At 40.0% G+C, this 17,971-nt stretch overlaps 1 protein-coding gene and 1 pseudogene across 4 annotated transcripts in view; both read right to left on the minus strand.

The window, feature by feature from the left end:
- Positions 1 to 17,971, minus strand: part of LOC116551618 (UDP-glucuronosyltransferase 1-6) — a 99,316-nt gene that overhangs the window by 51,234 nt on the left and 30,111 nt on the right. Inside the window, exons 1-2 of one of the 3 annotated variants that reach the window (XM_032277853.1) lie at positions 8,106 to 8,278; positions 6,071 to 6,932 (exon numbers count right to left, since the gene is read on the minus strand). The exons of 1 other annotated variant lie outside the window; for it this stretch is intronic. In XM_032277853.1, the coding sequence (XP_032133744.1) occupies positions 6,071 to 6,931 (861 nt within the window). In that variant the 5' untranslated portion in view covers position 6,932; positions 8,106 to 8,278. Of the gene's footprint in view, positions 1 to 6,070; positions 7,368 to 8,105; positions 8,279 to 17,971 lie in introns of those variants that run through there. One more of the 3 variants, XM_032277852.1, reaches the window with a different exon arrangement.
- LOC116551620 lies at positions 13,957 to 17,053 on the minus strand (annotated as a pseudogene). Its single transcript, XR_004269020.1, has one exon. The product of XR_004269020.1 is annotated as a UDP-glucuronosyltransferase 1-7-like (transcript).

Consider the following 17,971-nt stretch of genomic DNA (forward strand, 5'->3'; position numbering starts at 1 on the left):
TTATCCCTAAATGTAAATGGACTAAATGCCCCAATCAAAAGACACAGACTGGCAAATTGGATAAAAAGACAAAACCCATCGGTATGCTGTATCCAGGAAACCCATCTCACATGCAAGGATACACAAAGGCTCAAAATAAAGGGATGGAGGAAGATTTACCAAGCAAATGGAAAGCAAAAAAAAGCAGGAGTTGCAATTCTCATCTCTGATAAAATAGACTTTAAAGCAACAAAGATGAAAAGAGACAAAGAAGGGCATTACATAATGGTAAAAGGATCAATGCAACAAGAAGAGCTAACGATCCTAAATATATATGCACAAAATACAGGAGCACCCAGATACATAAGGCAAGTTCTTAATGACTTACAAAGAGACTTAGACTCCCACACAATTATAGTGGAAGACTTTAACACCCCATTGTCAATATTAGACAGATCAACCAGACAGAAAATTAACAAGGATATCCAGGACCTGAACTCAGGCCTGGAACAAGCAAACCTAATAGACATTTACAGAACTCTCCACCCCAAATCCACAAAATATACATTCTTCTCAGCACCACATCACACCTACTCTAAAATTGACAACATAATTGGAAATAAATCACTCCTCAGCAAATGCAAAAGAACGGAAATCATAACAAACAGTCTCTCAGACCACAGTGCAATCGAGTTAGAACTCAGAACCGCACAGCTTCATGGAAACTGAACAACTGGCTCTTGAATGTTGACTGGATAAACAATGAAATGAAGGCAGAAATAAAGATGTTCTTTGAAACCAACGAGAACGAAGACACAACATACCAGAATCTCTGGGACACATTTAAAGCAGTCTCTAGAGGAAAATATGTAGCAATAAGTGCCCACATGAGAAGAAGGGGAGATACAAAATTGAAACCCTAGTATCAAAATTGAAAGAGCTAGAGGAATAAGATCAAAAAAAACTCAAAACCTAGCAGAAGACAAGAAATAACTAAGATCAGAGCAGAACTGAAGGAGATAGAGACACAAAAAACCCTTCAAAAAATCAATAAATCCAGGAGCTGGTTTTTTGAAAAGATCAACAAAACAGACCACTAGCCAGATTAATAAAAAAGAAAAGAGAGAATAACCAAATTGATGAAATAAAAAACGATAAAGGGGATATCACCACAGATTCCACAGAAATTCAAACCATCATCAGAGATTATTACAAACAACTCTATGCACATAAACTAGCAAACCTGGAAGAAATGGAGAGATTCCTGAACACTTGCTTCCTCCCAAGCCTAAACCAGGAAGAAGTTGAAACCCTGAATAGACCAATAACAAGGTCTGAAGTTGAGGCAGCTATTAAGAGCCTACCAGCCAAAAAAAGCCCAGGGCCAGATGGGTTCACAGCTGAATTCTACCAGACATACAAAGAGGAGCTGGTACCATTCCTTCTGAAACTATTCCAAATAATCCAAAAAGAGGGAATCCTTCCCAAATCATTTTATGCGACAAACATCATCCTGATACCATAACCTGGCAGAGACTCAGCAAGAAAAGAAAACTTCAGGCCAATATCCATGATGAACATAGATGCAAAAATCTTCAATAAAATACTGGCAAGCCGATTGCAACAGCACATCAAAAAGCTTATCTACCATGATCAAGTAGGCTTCAACCCAGGGATGCAAGGCTGGTTCCAAATACGCAAGTCTATAAACGTAATTCACCACATAAACAGAACCAAAGACAAAAACCACATGATTATCTCAACTGATGCAGAGAAGGTCTTTGACAGAATTCAACAGCCCTTTATGCTAAAATCCCTCAATAAACTAGGTATTGACAGAATGTATCTCAAAATAATAAAAGCTATTTATGACAAACCAACAGCCAATATCATAATGAATGGGCAAAAACTGGAAGCATTGCCTTTGAAATCTGGCACTACACAAGGATGCCCGCTCTCACCACTCCTATTCAATATAGTACTGGAAGTTCTAGCCAGACCAATCAGGCAAGAAAAAGAAATAAAGGGTATTCAAATAGAAAAGGAGGAAGTCAAATTGTCTCTATTTGCAGACGACGTGATTATGTATCTAGAAGACCCCATTGTCTCAGCCCAAAATCTTCTGAAACTGATAAGCAACTTCAGCAAAGTCTCAGGATACAAAATCAATGTGCAAAAATCACAAGCATTCCTATACACCAATAACAGACTTCAAGAGAGCCACATCAAGAACTAACTGACATTCACAATTGCTACAAAGAGAATAAAATACCTAGGAATACAACTAATAAGGAACGTAAAGGACCTCTTCAAGGAGAACTACAAGCCACTGCTCAACGAAATAAGAGAGGATACAAACAGATGGAAAAACATTCCATGTTCAGGGTTAGGAAGAATCAATATCATAAAAATGGCCATACTGCCCAAAGTAATTTACAGATTCAACGCTATTCCCATCAAGCCACCAATGACCTTCTTCACAGAACTGGAAAAAACCACCTTAAACTTCATATGAAACCAAAAGAGAGCCCGCATAGCCAAGTCAATTCTAAGCAAAAAGAACAAAGCAGGAGGCATCACACTACTGGACTTCAAACTATACTACAAGGATACAGTAATCAAAACAGCATGGTACTGGTACCGAAACAGAGATACAGACCAAAGGAACAGAACAGAGGCCTCGGAGGCAACACAACATATCTACAACTATCTGATCTTTGACAAACCCGAAAAAAACAAGCAATGGGGAAAGGATTTCCTGTTTAATAAATGGTGTTGGGAAAACTGGCTAGCCATGTGCAGAAAGGAGAAACTGGACCCCTTCCTGATGCCTTACACTAAAACTAACTCCAGATGGATTAAAGACTTAAACATAAGACCTAACACCATAAAAACCCTAGAAGAAAATCTAGGCAAAACCATTCAGGACATAGGTGTAGGCAAGGACTTCATGACCAAAACACCAAAAGCATTGGCAACAAAAGCCAAAATAGACAAACGGGACCTAATCAAACTCCACAGCTTCTGCACAGCAAAAGAAACAGTCATTAGAGTGAATTGGCAACCAACAGAATGGGAAAAAATTTTTGCAGTCTACCCATCTGACAAAGGGCTGATATCCAGAATTTACAAAGAACTAAAACAGATCTACAAGAAAAAAACAAACAAGCCCATTCAAAAGTGGGCAAAGGATATGAACAGACACTTTACAAAAGAAGACATACATGAGGCCAACAAACATATGAAAAAATGCTCATCATCACTGGTCATCAGAGAAATGCAAATCAAAACTACATTGAGATACCATCTCACGCCAGTTAGAACGGCGATCATTAAAAAATCTGGAGACAACAGATGCTGGAGAGGATGTGGATAAATAGGAACACTTTTACACTGTTGGTGGGAGTGTAAATTAGTTCAACCATTGTGGAAGACAGTGTGGTGATTCCTTAAGGACCTAGAAATAGAAATCCTATTTGACCCAGCAATCCCATTACTGGGTATATATCCAAAGGATTATAAATTGTTCTACCATAAGGACACATGCACACGAATGTTCACTGCAGCACTGTTTACAATAGCAAAGACTTGGAACCAACCCAAATGCCCATCAATGATAGATTGGACAGGGAAAATGTGGTACATATACACCATGGAATATTATGTAGCCATCAAAAATGATGAGTTCGTGTCCTTTGTAGGGACATGGATGAACCTGGAAACCATCATTCTCAGCAAACCGACACAAGAGCAGAAAATCAAACACTGCATGTTCTCACTCATAGGCGGGTGTTGAACAATGAGAACACATGGACATAGGGAGGGGAGCACTACACACTGGGGTCTGTTGGGGGGAAATGGGGGAGGGACGGGGGGTGGGGAGGTGGGGAGAGATAGCATGGGGAGAAATGCTAGATATAGGTGAAAGGGAGGAAGGCAGCAAATCACACTGCCATGTGTGTACCTATGCAACAATCTTGCATGTTCTTCACATGTATCCCAAAACCTAAAATGCAGTAAAAAAAAAGAACAAACTGAAAAAAGAAATCAATCCTATTTATAAAAGCTACAAAGAATACATAATACCTAGGAATAAATTTAACTAAGGAAGTGAAAGATCTGTACAAGGAAATGAGGATGAAGACCAAATATATACTTTACAATATTATAGTCCTACATTTTCTTTATCCATTCATTTGTTGACATGTACTTAGGCTGATTCCATATTTTGGCTTTGTGAATAGTGCTATAATAAACAAATATGCATTTGTTTATTATGCAGATATCTCTTCAATATATTATTTTTTTTTCTTTTGGATATATATCCAGCAATGGTATATATTGGGGAAGTTCTATATCTGCTTTTTTTTTTTTTAAGAATCTCCATACTGTTCTTCATAGTGGCTGTACTAGTTTATATCCTTCAAATGTAAATTAGGGACTGCACCCCCACTCTGTGGGACCTGATGCTATCTTCAGGTGTACATTGTCAAAACCAAATTAGAGGCCACCCAGCTGGTATCTGGCACAATTGCTTGCTTGTTTGGTGTGTGGAGAAAAAAAAACCCACACATTTGTTCACAGAAGTCTTCTGTGTCGTTTGTTGCTGAGTGAGAAAACAGGAAAAACCCTTTGAGTTTTTTGTTGGTTTTGTTTTCCACTCACAGATAGTACATATACACAATGGAATATTATTCAGCCATAAAACAGAATGGAGACCTGTCATATGCAGCAACATAAATCATGCCACTGCACTCCAGCCTGGTGACAGAGTAAGATTCCGTCTTACATTTTTTTATAAAAGCGGGGTTGGTTAATGGGCACAAAAATACTCTTAGATAGAATGAGTAAGTCCAAAGTGCGATAGCACAGCAGGGTGAGCATAGTTAACAAGAATGTATTCTGTAGTTCAAAATAGCTATAAATGAAGAATGGGAATGTTCCCAATATAAGGAAGAAATAAATGCTCAAGGTAGTGGATATTCCAATTACCCTGATTTGATCATTGCACATTGCATACGTGTATCAAAATATCACATGAACCCCCACAAGTGTACAACTATATTATGTCCCAATAAAAAGAATCCTGACATTTGAAGTTTTTATTTCAGGCCCCAGACTCCCTGGAACCAGTTCAGTTATTTCCATACCCTCACCCTTGCCTTTTCACAGTGGCTACTGCCAACTGTTCATCTTGTTAATACAGAAATCAGCAGGTGTAAAGAAGAGAGGTGAAGGTCTTTGGATATGTTTGAGACTTTCTCTGTGATAAAAAAGAAACTGGAAAAGAAAAGTCTGGCATAAAAGATAGACGGAGTAGCCTGAAATCTTTCAAAGGTGTAAATATTTAAATGAAAATTAAAAACTCACAGATATTTATTTTCCAAAGTAACTCTCAGCCCTTTTCCTACCTGTCAGGAGGGCATCTGCAAACACTTGCCTTAGGTCAGAGGCCAACTCCCTTTTGCTGGAAAGGCCAGAGAGTAAATGTGTAGGCTTTGCAGGCCAGATATATATCCATGGCACATATTGTTTGCTGTAAAATTGTCTTAAAACTATAAAAATCATTCTTAGCTCTGGGCCATATAAAAACTGTCTCAACAAAAAAGGAAAAAACAAAACGAAACAAACAAACAAACAAAAACAGGCCTTCGGGCAGATTTGGCTCACAGGCAAGTTTGCTGGTCTCTGGCTTAAGGTCCAGAAAGCATGAGACAGAGTTGGGAAAAACGGATTTTAACCTGAGCCTGTTCCCTTAGTCAAGCCTTCACCTCTGTTTGGACTGGGACATTTCTAAGGCTCATTCAATGATTCTGTGACTGTCCCCAGATTACCTAACTAAGCAAATCTACCGTTGCCAAGCATGAGCCCTGTCTTCATCCAAATTGCCCCTGTATCACTTCAGCCTTAGGTCTCCTATGTTTCCCCGCTGCTCCAAGCTGAGTGTCACCTTCCCACCACTGTTTCTCCAGGAAATCCTCCAAGGGACAGGAGGCTCAAGGAGCCAAATGAGTGAGGGAGGACAGGGCCCAGAAGAATGATGTCTACCTATGAAGAAAGAAGGCAATCGAAAAGAAATAAACCCACCAACCTTAGACAGGTCTTTCTTCTTCTTACAGTTGGTGCCTCCAATGAAGACCATGTTGGGCATGACCGGCCTGGGATACTCAAGTACAAAGTCATATCTTAACAGCCAAATAGAGACCTTCTGATATAAGGTAATTAAGTCCACATCTCTCTTGAGGACAGCTGATGCAATATCTTCATACTTTGAAAACAGACAATGAAATAGATAGGGCTCCAACAAATTAACGAGGAAGTTGCCCACTCGTTGGGGAAAAGTCATGTGGTCTGAAAACTTTGTGTAGCACCTGGGAATATAGGACACAGGGTTTGGGCTTCTGCTGAATGCATGCTCCAGGGAACACGGAAAACCCCTGAAGAGGTACACAGAGGGTAGGCCTAAGTACTCAGCCAGGATCACCCCGCAGGGTAAGGCTGGGTCTGTGAAAAGAGCATCGAATTTGCTTTCCTTGAGGAAGTTCAGGGTGTCCAGGTCCTGCAGGAGGCTCTGGCAGTTGATGAAGTACATGCCAACAACAATCATGTTATTTCTGTACTCAGTCTGGGGAGCAGTCAGGAATGATCGCTCAGCAAAGTGATTATTTCCAAATGATTGGTAACGGTTCTCCATCTCTTCTTGGTCATACGGCACTGGATAGATTTTTCTTGTGTAGTATTTGGATTCTTTCAAAAGCAAATTGACTTCGGGCACCACCACCACAATGTCATGCCCCCGGTCACTGAGGACCTCAACTATATCATTCATACTAAGCCAGTGGCTTCCATCCTGAGGGACCACCAGCAGCTTGTCACCTACAACCATGCCCCAAAGTGCTAAGAAGAAAACCCCTGCAGAAACTCTCTGAAGTGCATGAAGAAGGTAGGCCATCCTGGAAAGAGTTAAAGTAACAAGAGTAATGGAGTTTAAATGCTCCAAACCACAGAGCCCCTCGCTATTTTTAACCACTGCTTTTCACAGGCTCTGTATACCCCTCCTTTGCTCTGAATTTTGCCCTTTAATACGTAAAGAACCCAGCTTAATATTTAACCATTTTAAGCACAAAGTTAATGTGAACCAACTACACCCTGTATCAGCTTTCACCTGAGCTTCTGGGTTTTTCTCATCATCTCCACCAGTCTGCCTCTCTCTCCCTGAAGAGTTATAGCAATACTTTGAAGATAACTGGGAGAGATCCCTGGGGACCTTCTGCCAATTCTCTATCCTGAACTTGCTGGATTTCTCATCATCAGTGTTGTCTGTCATGTTCATGATGTGTGGGGATTTTCTTCCACACAGACCTGTTGTCTAATGCCAGTTGAGTATCCTACAATTCAATTTAATTCAGACACTAACCAGAGTTAGCACAGACCTGACAGGTTAAGGGCTGAGTCCTACAAGACTGCTCCCACTTCACACATCGATTCCAAGTAGTAGGTTCCCAGGTTACCCACAACTTCTGTATGACTTGGCAAAAATCAGAGGTTCACACACCCTCTTTCTGGGAGTCAATCATTTGCTAGGACAGCTCATAGAACTGAAGAAAACAGTTTACTTACTAGGCTTGGTTTATTACAAAGGATATTGCAAACAATGCAGATGAATAGCCTGAAGAAAAAGTACAATGAACAAGATGGGGATGGGGCCATGGAGCCCCATCTGCCATTTCCGGATCCCCAACCCTCCACACCTTTGGCAACTTGAAGCTCTCTGAACCCTGTCCTTTGAGTTTTTATGCAGGCTTCCTTACACAGTAGGCATGATTGATTAGATCATTGCCCAACGCCGATAAAATCAATCTTCAGTCCCGCTCTCCTTTTTTTCCCTCTAATCACAAGGGTTTTGTTCCCTGGCAACCAACCCTCATCCTTACAGACTTTTCACCTCTTTTACGTAAACTTAGGTGTGATGGAAAGGGATCTGTTTTGAACTAACAAAAGATTCCCTGTTCACCTTTATCATTGCCACCACTTACGGTTTTAGGAGCTCTGGCCAGGAAACAAAGACAAACGTATGTATTTCTTATTATATATCACAACGTCACAACATTCAAACTGTTACTTGCCTTTAGGAAGTTAATATTTGAGAAGTGTAAGTCTAGCCAGTATGTGGTGAGAGTCCTAGAGCAGGAGTAAGAATGCTCTAGGCGAATGCTCTGGCCCAGCCTCCCATCATCCAGGAGAGTAACTCCTTTCCTGAGCTTCAGGTTTCTCAGCTGAGGCCCAGAAAGGGAGGATCACACTGGCCCTGCGTGCTAATCACACTGCTGAGGGCGGTCCCAGAACAAGATCCCTGTAAAGACTAGGCTGTTCCAGTGAGAGGTGGTGCCTAGAAATACTAGAACAGACTCGCCCAGAGAAAGTCACGCACACCTGGCTGGCATGCAAGGTCCTGTTCTCACCCACAAGTTTGGCACTGGAGGTGTTCTGGGGCCCAGAAAGGGAGAAGAAACTGGAGCAACATAATTGGAGGGGCCACTCCAAGCACAGGGCTGGCCCCCTGGGGGAACAAAGCTAGGATGCAAATTCATTGTTCAAGGCATGCAAAGACTCAGCTCAATCCAAGCTGGGAGCAGCTTCCCAAGAGGATTGCCAGCTTACAATGCTCAGGCATGGGGGTGGCAGCATCTTGCTTTGGCAATAAGATTCCAGGAAGGTTGCAAAGGGAACACAGCTCAGGCCCACCTTCTTGAGCAGGCAGACATTAGGCAGGTTTTCTTCCATGAATAGTTCATTTAGAGGATGAATGGCTTACGCAAGCATGTAGGAATAGCAGGATCGAGAGATGCTACAAATGTCACATTTTTTTATACTAGACCTCCATTCTGCTGTGGACCTTGGTCTGGACCCTTCCAAGCAGAGCTTTGCTCTGAAAATCCTATGGCTCATCTGTGGGTCCTGTTCTTATTCCCAGAAGTCCCTACAGAACTAAGTTGAAAGAAGGAGCTACAGAAAAGAAACTAACATCACTATGCATACCAGCCCCTGAATACGTAACACCTTCTTGCAAATTAAGGAGGTATTAGAAAATATAGACTGTCAATAGATGTTTGTTCAATGAATGACCTTTAAGTTTTTTAAATAAGAGCCAGCTGCATGTTATTCTGTAACACCAACAAAAACAAGACCAACTCATGTCTGCTGAAGGATTAGAGACCATGTGATGTAAGTCAAACCCACTCTGGGCACATTTGACTCCGTGTGACATTCCCAAAAGGCCGGAGATAGGACATTTCCCAAGAAGTTTCCTGTCAACACAGAGAGGCAGTCAGGTATAGAGGTAGGCACATTGTCTCTAAAATCAGAACATCAGGGTTTATCGTATCCAGATGTTCACAGTAACATTATTTTTCATGGTTGAATAGGGGAAACAATCCAAAGTTCCTCCAACTGACGAATGCATAAACAAAATGTGGTAAATCCATACAATGGAATATTCAGTCATAAAGAGGAATGAAATACAGATAAGCCATGAAATTAAGTGAAAGAAGCCAGTCATAAAGGCTTCCATTTCCATGAAATGCTCAGAATAGGCAAATCCATACAGACAGAAAATAAATTAATGCTGAGGGCTAGGAGAAAGGGGAAAAATGAGGAGTGACTGCCAGTGGGCATGGGGTTTCTTTTTGGAGTGAGGAAAATGATCTGGAATTAAGATATAGGTGATAGTTGATTACATCTGAGAACACATGGAAAACCACTGAATTTTATGATACATGAATTACGTATCAATTTTTAAATTATATTTATTTATTTATTTATTGAGACAAGGTCTTAGTCTACCACCCAGGCTGGAGTGCAGTGGAATGATCATGGCTCACTGCAGCCTTGATCTCCCAGGCACAGGTGATCCTCTCAACTCAGCCTCCTGAGTAGCCGGGACACCACAGCATGTGCCACCAGGCGTTGTCCAGGCTGGTCTCAAACTCCTGGGCTTAAGTGATCTTCCTGCCTTGGCTTCCTAAGTGCTGAAGTGCTGAGATTACATGTGTGAGCCACCACACTTAGCCTTCTTTTTTTTTTTTTTTTTTTTTTTTTTACAAAGAATGTATGGGTTTGAATCCTGGCTCCCCCACTTACTTGAGACATAACCTTGGGAAAGTCACTCAGCCCCTCTGTGCCTCAGTTTCATCATCTGCAAAATAAGTCTACCAATAATGCCAACCTGCATGTAAGTACTTAGGGTAGCACCTGGTTCATGGTAAGCCTCCAATTTATATTAGCTTTTATTATATTTAATTTGCAAATTCTCCCTAAGGGGACAATCCACTCATCTGAAAGTTAAATCATTCATGGGAAACTTGCATCAAGAAGACAATATTGATATCTCGCCATGCTGTTTTAAAGAGAATCTGGATGTGTGGTTAAGATTATTAATCTTGTGGAGATTGGAAATAATTGTACTGGCAAATGCATATCAACCAACTAATTATGGCTATTGTTGATTCATTGCCACATACCAGGTATCTGCATGCATTACCATATTTACTCTAGATAACACTGAGTTTTTGCCCAAGTTTATGCAAGTGTCACAGCTGAAGTACTTATGAAATCAGGCTTGGATGGCTCCAGGGTCCATGTGCTCAAATACTACATTGAATCACCTCCTAAAGTCCTCTAGTGTTGAAACCAAAACTTGGGGTACAACTTCCCTGCCTTGCCAATTAATTACTGACAGCTTCCCTGCATTAGTCAGCCAGTGGGATGCCCTCTCTTGTTGGCCCCTCTGGGGCAGGAATCATGCAGAAAAAGTGACAGAAAGGAAAGACATAGGTGGGGAAGGAGATAAAAAGGAGAAATAAAATAGGGAGGGAAAAGTAACAGAGGAGGTGGAAAGAGGAGAGTTGGAGTGTTGCACAAAATAAAGCCAGTGAGGCTAGGGAAGGCAAGATTATGGGTGACCTTCATAGCTGGTGAGAGGGTGCAGGCCAGAGGGCACCACAGGAATATCCTGAGTGGGCCAAAGAGGTGGTGTATCATGTTTGATATCACATTATCAAGATAGATTGAAGGAGCGAGAGACAGTCAAGGAAAGCAGCAGTAATTCACACTTGACCTCTGACACCAGGGATTTCAGAAAGCCACAGAATGGTTAGGCCCTAACACAGGTGGAGGCTCCACCTGGGCTCACCTGTTCAGAAAGTTTCATAGGAAGGGAAAAAAAGGATGTTTCATGGGAGAGCCTCCATCTCAAGCATGCACGTGTTTATCTGCACACCTTAATAAGGGCGCCTACATAGGTTGTCTTCTCATTCTCTTGATAGTGTCCTTTAACATACAAAAGCTTTTCTGTAAAAGCATTTTGATAAAGTCAAATCTCTCTCTTTTTTTTTTTCTTGTTTTAGATCCTTGTACTTTTGGTACAAGAAAAAAACATCTCAGAAACCATTTCCAAATCCAAGGTCATGAATATTTTCCCCAATGTTTTTTTCCTAAGAGTTTTATAGTGTTAGATTTTCTATTTAGGTCTTTGATCCATTTCAAGTAAACTTTTGTATATGATACGAGGTAAGGGCGCAGCTTCATTCTCTTGCACTTGGATATGCAGTTGTCCCAGCATCCTCTGTTGAAGACACTATTCTTTGCCATTTCAGTGGTCTTGGCTCCACGGTAAAAATCAAGGCAAAGGATGTACGGGATTATTTCTGGATTCTAATTCTATTCCATTGATCTACACGTAAAAGACTTTTTTTGAGACAATCAGGAGAAATTTAATTATGGATTGAAAATGAGATAATATTAAAGAATTACTGATTGTCTTAGGTATTGCGGCTATGAAACACATTTTTCTTATTTTTTATATTTAGTGAAGTATTTCATCATGAGACAACATCCCAAGATTTTCTTTAAAAAAAAAAAAAAACAAAAACTGGTCAAAAATTTTCTTTAAAATGAAAGAAAAAACAGAGAAAGATGAAGAAGTACAGCAAGATACTGAAAGTTATTTAACCTGAAAATGGCTATATGGGTACACATTACGCTACAGTCTCTCCTTGGTATATGTTTAAAAAATTTGATAATAAAAAGTTGAAATAATCTTGGAGGGAGGCCTTGTGCTTCCCCACTAACAGTCAAATTTGAATTTGGATCAAAAACAGAATATGAGAGCAATGAGGAAAGAACAGGTCTTTTCTTGCTGTAGCCACACCCAGCCCCAGTTCTCCAGAGCTGCTCTGGACCTAGATGGTGTAGACTGAGCCTGAATTCTTTACAGCTGGGCTCAATCATCAGTTCTGCAGGAATTCACCAAAATATCAAGAAAAGTGGGCGTGATTTTCTTTTTTGCTCATTAAAACCATTTTAAGGCCAGGCATGGTGGCTCATGCCTATCATCTCAACACTTTGAAAGGCTGAGGTGGGGCAGATCCCTTGAGGTCAGGAGTCGGGGACCAGCCTGGCAACATGGTGAAGAATTGTTTTAATATTCTCCTGAGTGATGATCTACCATCCTTGTTAAAGTATTTAATTACATCACTCAATAAGATTTTGTTATAGGAAAACTTCCAGAAAAAAATCTCCTATGTAGGGCCTAAGACACTGCACACAAACACACCTGCACATACAGAAATATACATGCACAACCACCACACACATACATTCTATCATCAAGCAATGCTTTTTCTTCATCAGACAGATGAAATGCAGACTATGAATCCTGTTGTCCAGCAAGGTACAAAAGAACTGTATGCTTTTCCAAGACACACCCTGCCCATATGAAACAAGGAAGGAACACTATGCAGTGTCCATAGGTCTTTCAATGACAATTCACTTTTGTGGTTGAGTCATATCCAAGGCTCTTTGCCAAAGGGCCCACTTTATGATCTGAATTCTTCTTTGATAATTATGTTTGCTTTATATTTATAAATAGGTACATTAATACATAACCTTCCACATCTATAAATCCTATCTTATATATATTCCTTAAAGGTATGTAAATGTATATACTTTATACACCATTGAAGATATACGCATAATCAAAATACATAAAACTATATACATAGCTCAGTGTTTCATATTTTACAGCTCTCTCTATCAGATACCATTAAAAGTGGTATAAAATCATATATAGATTTCTGTATCTCTAAAGCCCTTTGAGTGACCCTTTGAGCCACAACGAACTCAGTGTGGGTTCAGAAATTGGCTGGGCACACCCTTGGCTAGATGGGGAGGCTGCAGGCAATACCTGAGTGGTGGCTGATGCTGTAATTGATGGAGGGTAAGAAGGGGAGAGACACTTTGACAAGTCTATCGTCTCAGCGTCCTACAACTTGCATCTCCTTGCCTGCCTGGTCTTGCCAAGAGCTGAAAGTCATGTTTCATTTGAAAGGCCTACAACGGTAGTCTTCCTGCTTTTTGGAAAAAGCATTAGTTCACTTTCCCATGAGCTGGCCAAACAGTCTCTCTTTCACCAAACATCTGTCAATATGTGAGAGAATATGACTGTGTTACAAAGTCTGCTGAACCTTATAAGAAGCCAGAACAATAGATAAAAAAGTTTACTCCATCCTTAATAAAATAATATACTGAGATTAGACACCATGTGTTTCACCTGGATTTAGCAACTATGCATTTGCCAAGAATCTTACTCTTGTATTTGTCAGGCCTTTTTCAATTGCAAGTGACCGAATCCTACTTAAAACTGGCTAGACCAAAAATATTACCGAACAATATTTTGGAACTATATGCTCCACCAAAATAAGTGGTATATATAGCAGGGGAGGGAATAATTTGCAGATGATATTGCATACTTAATATATCTTCCATACTAATACGAGAGGTTAGTAATATGGCTACATACAAGATTAATGTGTAAAACTGAAAGCAGTACATTAGTTACGCATAGTCAATTCAAAAGAGAAACAGAAAAATTGTCCTGCGCATAATGGTTTCAAAAATAATACAATGCAGAAGAATATTAATAAGAAAAATAAAATAATAATGTGCAAAATTTTATTTATGGACATAAAACAAAATCTGAATAAATAATGAGGGATGCAAATTTTTCAGTAGGAAGGTGTAATAGCAAAAGGATGCCAATCTTACTCATTTAATGAAAGCCAAGCAACCATACTCATAGGATGATACCCTACTGAGATAAAAGCAAAAATATGGAAACATATGAATGCAAAGAAAGTATACAAGAATGTTTATTATTGTTCATAAACCCAAAAAGTAAAAAACACATAAATCTCTGTCAATATTAATTGGTTGGAAAACTGCATTGCATCCAAAGTAAAGATATTATGTAATTATTAAAAGAACATGTCAAATCTGTATGCACTGACCTATAAAGATATCTTTAATTTATTGCCAAGTGAAAAATCTAATATAAAAAACACAGCCAGCATATTAGATTTTATATTAATAAAAGTGAGAATTTACCCTAAATATATGCATATACATACTATAATTTCAAAAAAGTTGAAAAGAATGCACACAAAACTGCTAAGAATATTTTCCTCTGGGAGTAGTATAGAATTGGCAAAGAAGGAAAGTTTCATTTCTTACTGTGGTTTTTGATATTTTTCCAAAATGCATTTAGATTGCAGCCTAGATATGATCTACAATTATATCAATTTTATACCCTTACATATCAACCAGAGCTGCTTTATACAATTTGCTACCCAATAATTAAGTGAATGGTGTACAAAATAATTCCTTAAACCAGAAAGAAATTCCAAATGGGACAAATGCAAATGACAACTTATAGTTCAGTAAGAAATCTCCCTTTAATGTCCAAAGCAAGATTATTCTTAATGTGCTAAAAGAGAGATGACTTACCACAGACAATGGTTTTCCCTGTTTGCAGTTGATACCACCAATGAAGACCATGTTGGGCATCACAGGTTTGGGATAGTCGAAAACAAAGTCCGTTCGCAACAGCCAAATTGATGTGTGGCTGTAGAGATCATATGCCGTGACAGGTGTCTGGAGAATTTCAGAGGCTATTTCTAAGACATCTTTGAAAAAATACGGGCAAAATAAATGTTCCTCTAAGTGCACGATGTGGTTCCGTACTCTCTCCTTGAAAGTCATGGCATCTGAGAACGCTAAGAGACTCTGGGGACATAGGAAAGAGGAGCAGGGCACTGTGCACCTTCTTCAAGATAATGGCAAATTATTCCCCTGGTAAAGACCACAGAGGGAAGGGAGAAATATTTGGCAATAATTAAGCCACAGGCATCAAAAGGATCCAGAAACACCGCATCAAAAGAACTCTCCTTTAAGTATTCTACTAATTTTTTGTCCTTAAACAAACTCTTACAATGTGAAAAAAATAAGTCAAAAATACCACTGGATGAACTTGTTAATAGAGAAAATGGACTTTGTAGCGGTGCTTTCCATTGAGCATTGGCAAAAACCATGAACTCCCGATCCAGATCCTCCAGAGTGTATGAGGTTGAGTAAGTCTTCACTGTGCAATTCAGTGAGCTTCCCAGTTGCCAACTTACCTCTGGCATAACTAAAACCACCTCATGCCCCCTGAGGATAAGTTTCTCTACCACTGACCTCATGGTGAACCAGTGGCTCCCATCCATGGGCACTACCAGCAGCTTCCCTGCCTGGGTAAAGCCACAGGTCAGCAGCAGACACATACATAGGGGAAGGGAACAAGTCCACTCTGCAGAAGCCATCAGAGAACTGCAGCCTAGAGCAAGTCAGCAGCTGGGATTCTAAGCTCCTGTAATACAGTAAGCGGAAGAAGTACAGATAGAACCTGACCCCACAAGAAGGCGTGTACTCACCCATTCATTAAAAAAAAAAAAGTCATACTCACTGCCAATGATTTACTCATAATAACATGTAAGTAGCCTTTGCCCAGATAACTACTTGTATGTTTTCTAGAAAAGAGTAGCTCATCATCTTTGCCTTGGGGCAGATCATGCCCAATGCTGCAAGGTGAGTTTAGAAACAAAATTATTAAGCAATGCTTTTGGCCTTGATGACACTGAAAGATAAAAAGGAAAGCAAATTTGAATTAAGCTAATAATTTTGGAATTTGTCACAAAGCAAAATTTGCAAAGCTTACAGACAATTTTTACTTTGTCCTCTGCCCAGAAAGCAATGGGCATCTCATGTCTGACGGAAAGAGAGCAAGGCTCTTTGCACTGACCTCCTAACTGGGAGGAAACTGTGGCTCACCTGTGTCTCTGCAATACAGAGCTCACTTGTGCATTGCACAGACGCAGGTGAGCCACAATTGTGACACAGATGAGCCACAAGTGCCACTTGTCTTTTTTCGTTTCCAAACTTTCTGAGGCCTCTGAAATGCTGTAAGGAGACTGACAACCTTGTCTCCACAGATCCTTCCAGGGATTTGATGGAATGTGACTGTCACCTGTTTTAAATGGCTTTCCTCAGATATATTGCCTGCAGTGGTGAGTCACCGCCCTATGCTGCCCAAGCACTCTGCTGAGCTGCCTCCCTCTGCCCAATCTGCTTCCACATTCTGAACAGAGCTATCGGCTTCTGCTGTGGGCCCACCCCAATCACTTTGGTGCCCATCATTAGGAATCTATGTATTATTCTCCTCCATTCTACTAAGCACCCCTTGTGGATAAGATTACATCTTCTTCCTGTTTTCATCCTCCTTCCTCAGCAGCCATACTTTGCCTTGCACAGAAGAAGTCCATGGGAGTTCTTGTTGCATTGGACTGAATTCCATTATGCAGATTTTTATGGGTAACCTCAGTGGTGTGTGTCAGGTAACACCCCGAGGAGCATTTAGTGAGAGATTTGATAGCCAACCTCAGGGTATAATCCTTGTAGGAGCACAAGATGGCTCCTTCCAGGAGACCCTACCTGATACTAGGCATCTGCTTAGTCATACTACTTGCTCCCAAAGCCAGCATCTCTAATTCAGTCTCTCAATCAGAGGTCATAAGGAACTTTAGAACTCATTACACACAGTTTTCTATGGAAAGGATTGCCAATACTATGGAAGAGAATCTGGATAGAGAATGTCATGAAAGTCCAGAATAATGACACCACTGAAGATGCCATTTCAAGCAATTCTCCTGCCTCAGCCTCCCAAGTAGCTGGGACTACAGGCATGCACCACCACACCCCGCTAATTTTTTTGTATTTTTAGTAGAGATGGAGTTTCACCATGTTGGTCAGGATGGTCTGGATCTCTTGACCTTGTGATTTCTCCACTTCGGCCTCCCAAAGTTCTGGGGTCGGTAAAACAATTTTTTTTTTTTTTTGCATATATCCAGTAATGGGATTGCTGGGTCAAATGACAGTTCTGTTTTAAGTTCTTTGCGAAATCTCCAAACTACTTCCCACAGGAGATGAATTAATTTGCATTCCCACCAACAGTGTACAAGTGGTCCCTTTTCGCAGCAGCCTCACTAGCAGCTGTTGTTTCTTGACTTTTTAATAACAACCATTCTAACTGGTGTGAGATGATATCTCATTGTGGTTTTGATTTTCATTTCTCTGATGATTAGTGATGTTGAGCATTTTTTCATATGTTTTTTAGTAACATTTTCTTTTCTCTAGCTGGCTGTATTGTAATAATATGGGATATTATACTAACAACATACAAAATATGTGTTAATTGACTGTTTACGTTATTGGTAAGGCTTTCGGTAAACAGTTGGCTATTAGTAGAGATGCTTTCGGAGAATCAAAAGTCCTATGTGGATTTTCTACTGACAGGGGTTGGTCCCCCTAATTCCCACATTGTTCAAGGGTCAACTGTACAAGCAATGAACAGCTGAAAACAGAAATTAAAATATCATTTAAATAGCATCAAAAATATAAAATACTTAGGATATAGCTAACAAAGGATGTGAAAGACTGTACACTGAAAACTACAGAACACTGATGAGGAACCTAAATAAATAGATATGATAATGAATTGGAAAACTCAAAATTGCTAAGATGTTGTTTCTCCCCAGTTGATACATAAATATAATACATTTCC

This window comes from Sapajus apella, unplaced genomic scaffold (genome assembly GCF_009761245.1).
Source record: "Sapajus apella isolate SASKATOON/1434 unplaced genomic scaffold, GSC_monkey_1.0 scaffold10, whole genome shotgun sequence".
In the NCBI taxonomy this organism is placed as follows: Eukaryota; Metazoa; Chordata; class Mammalia; order Primates; family Cebidae; genus Sapajus; species Sapajus apella.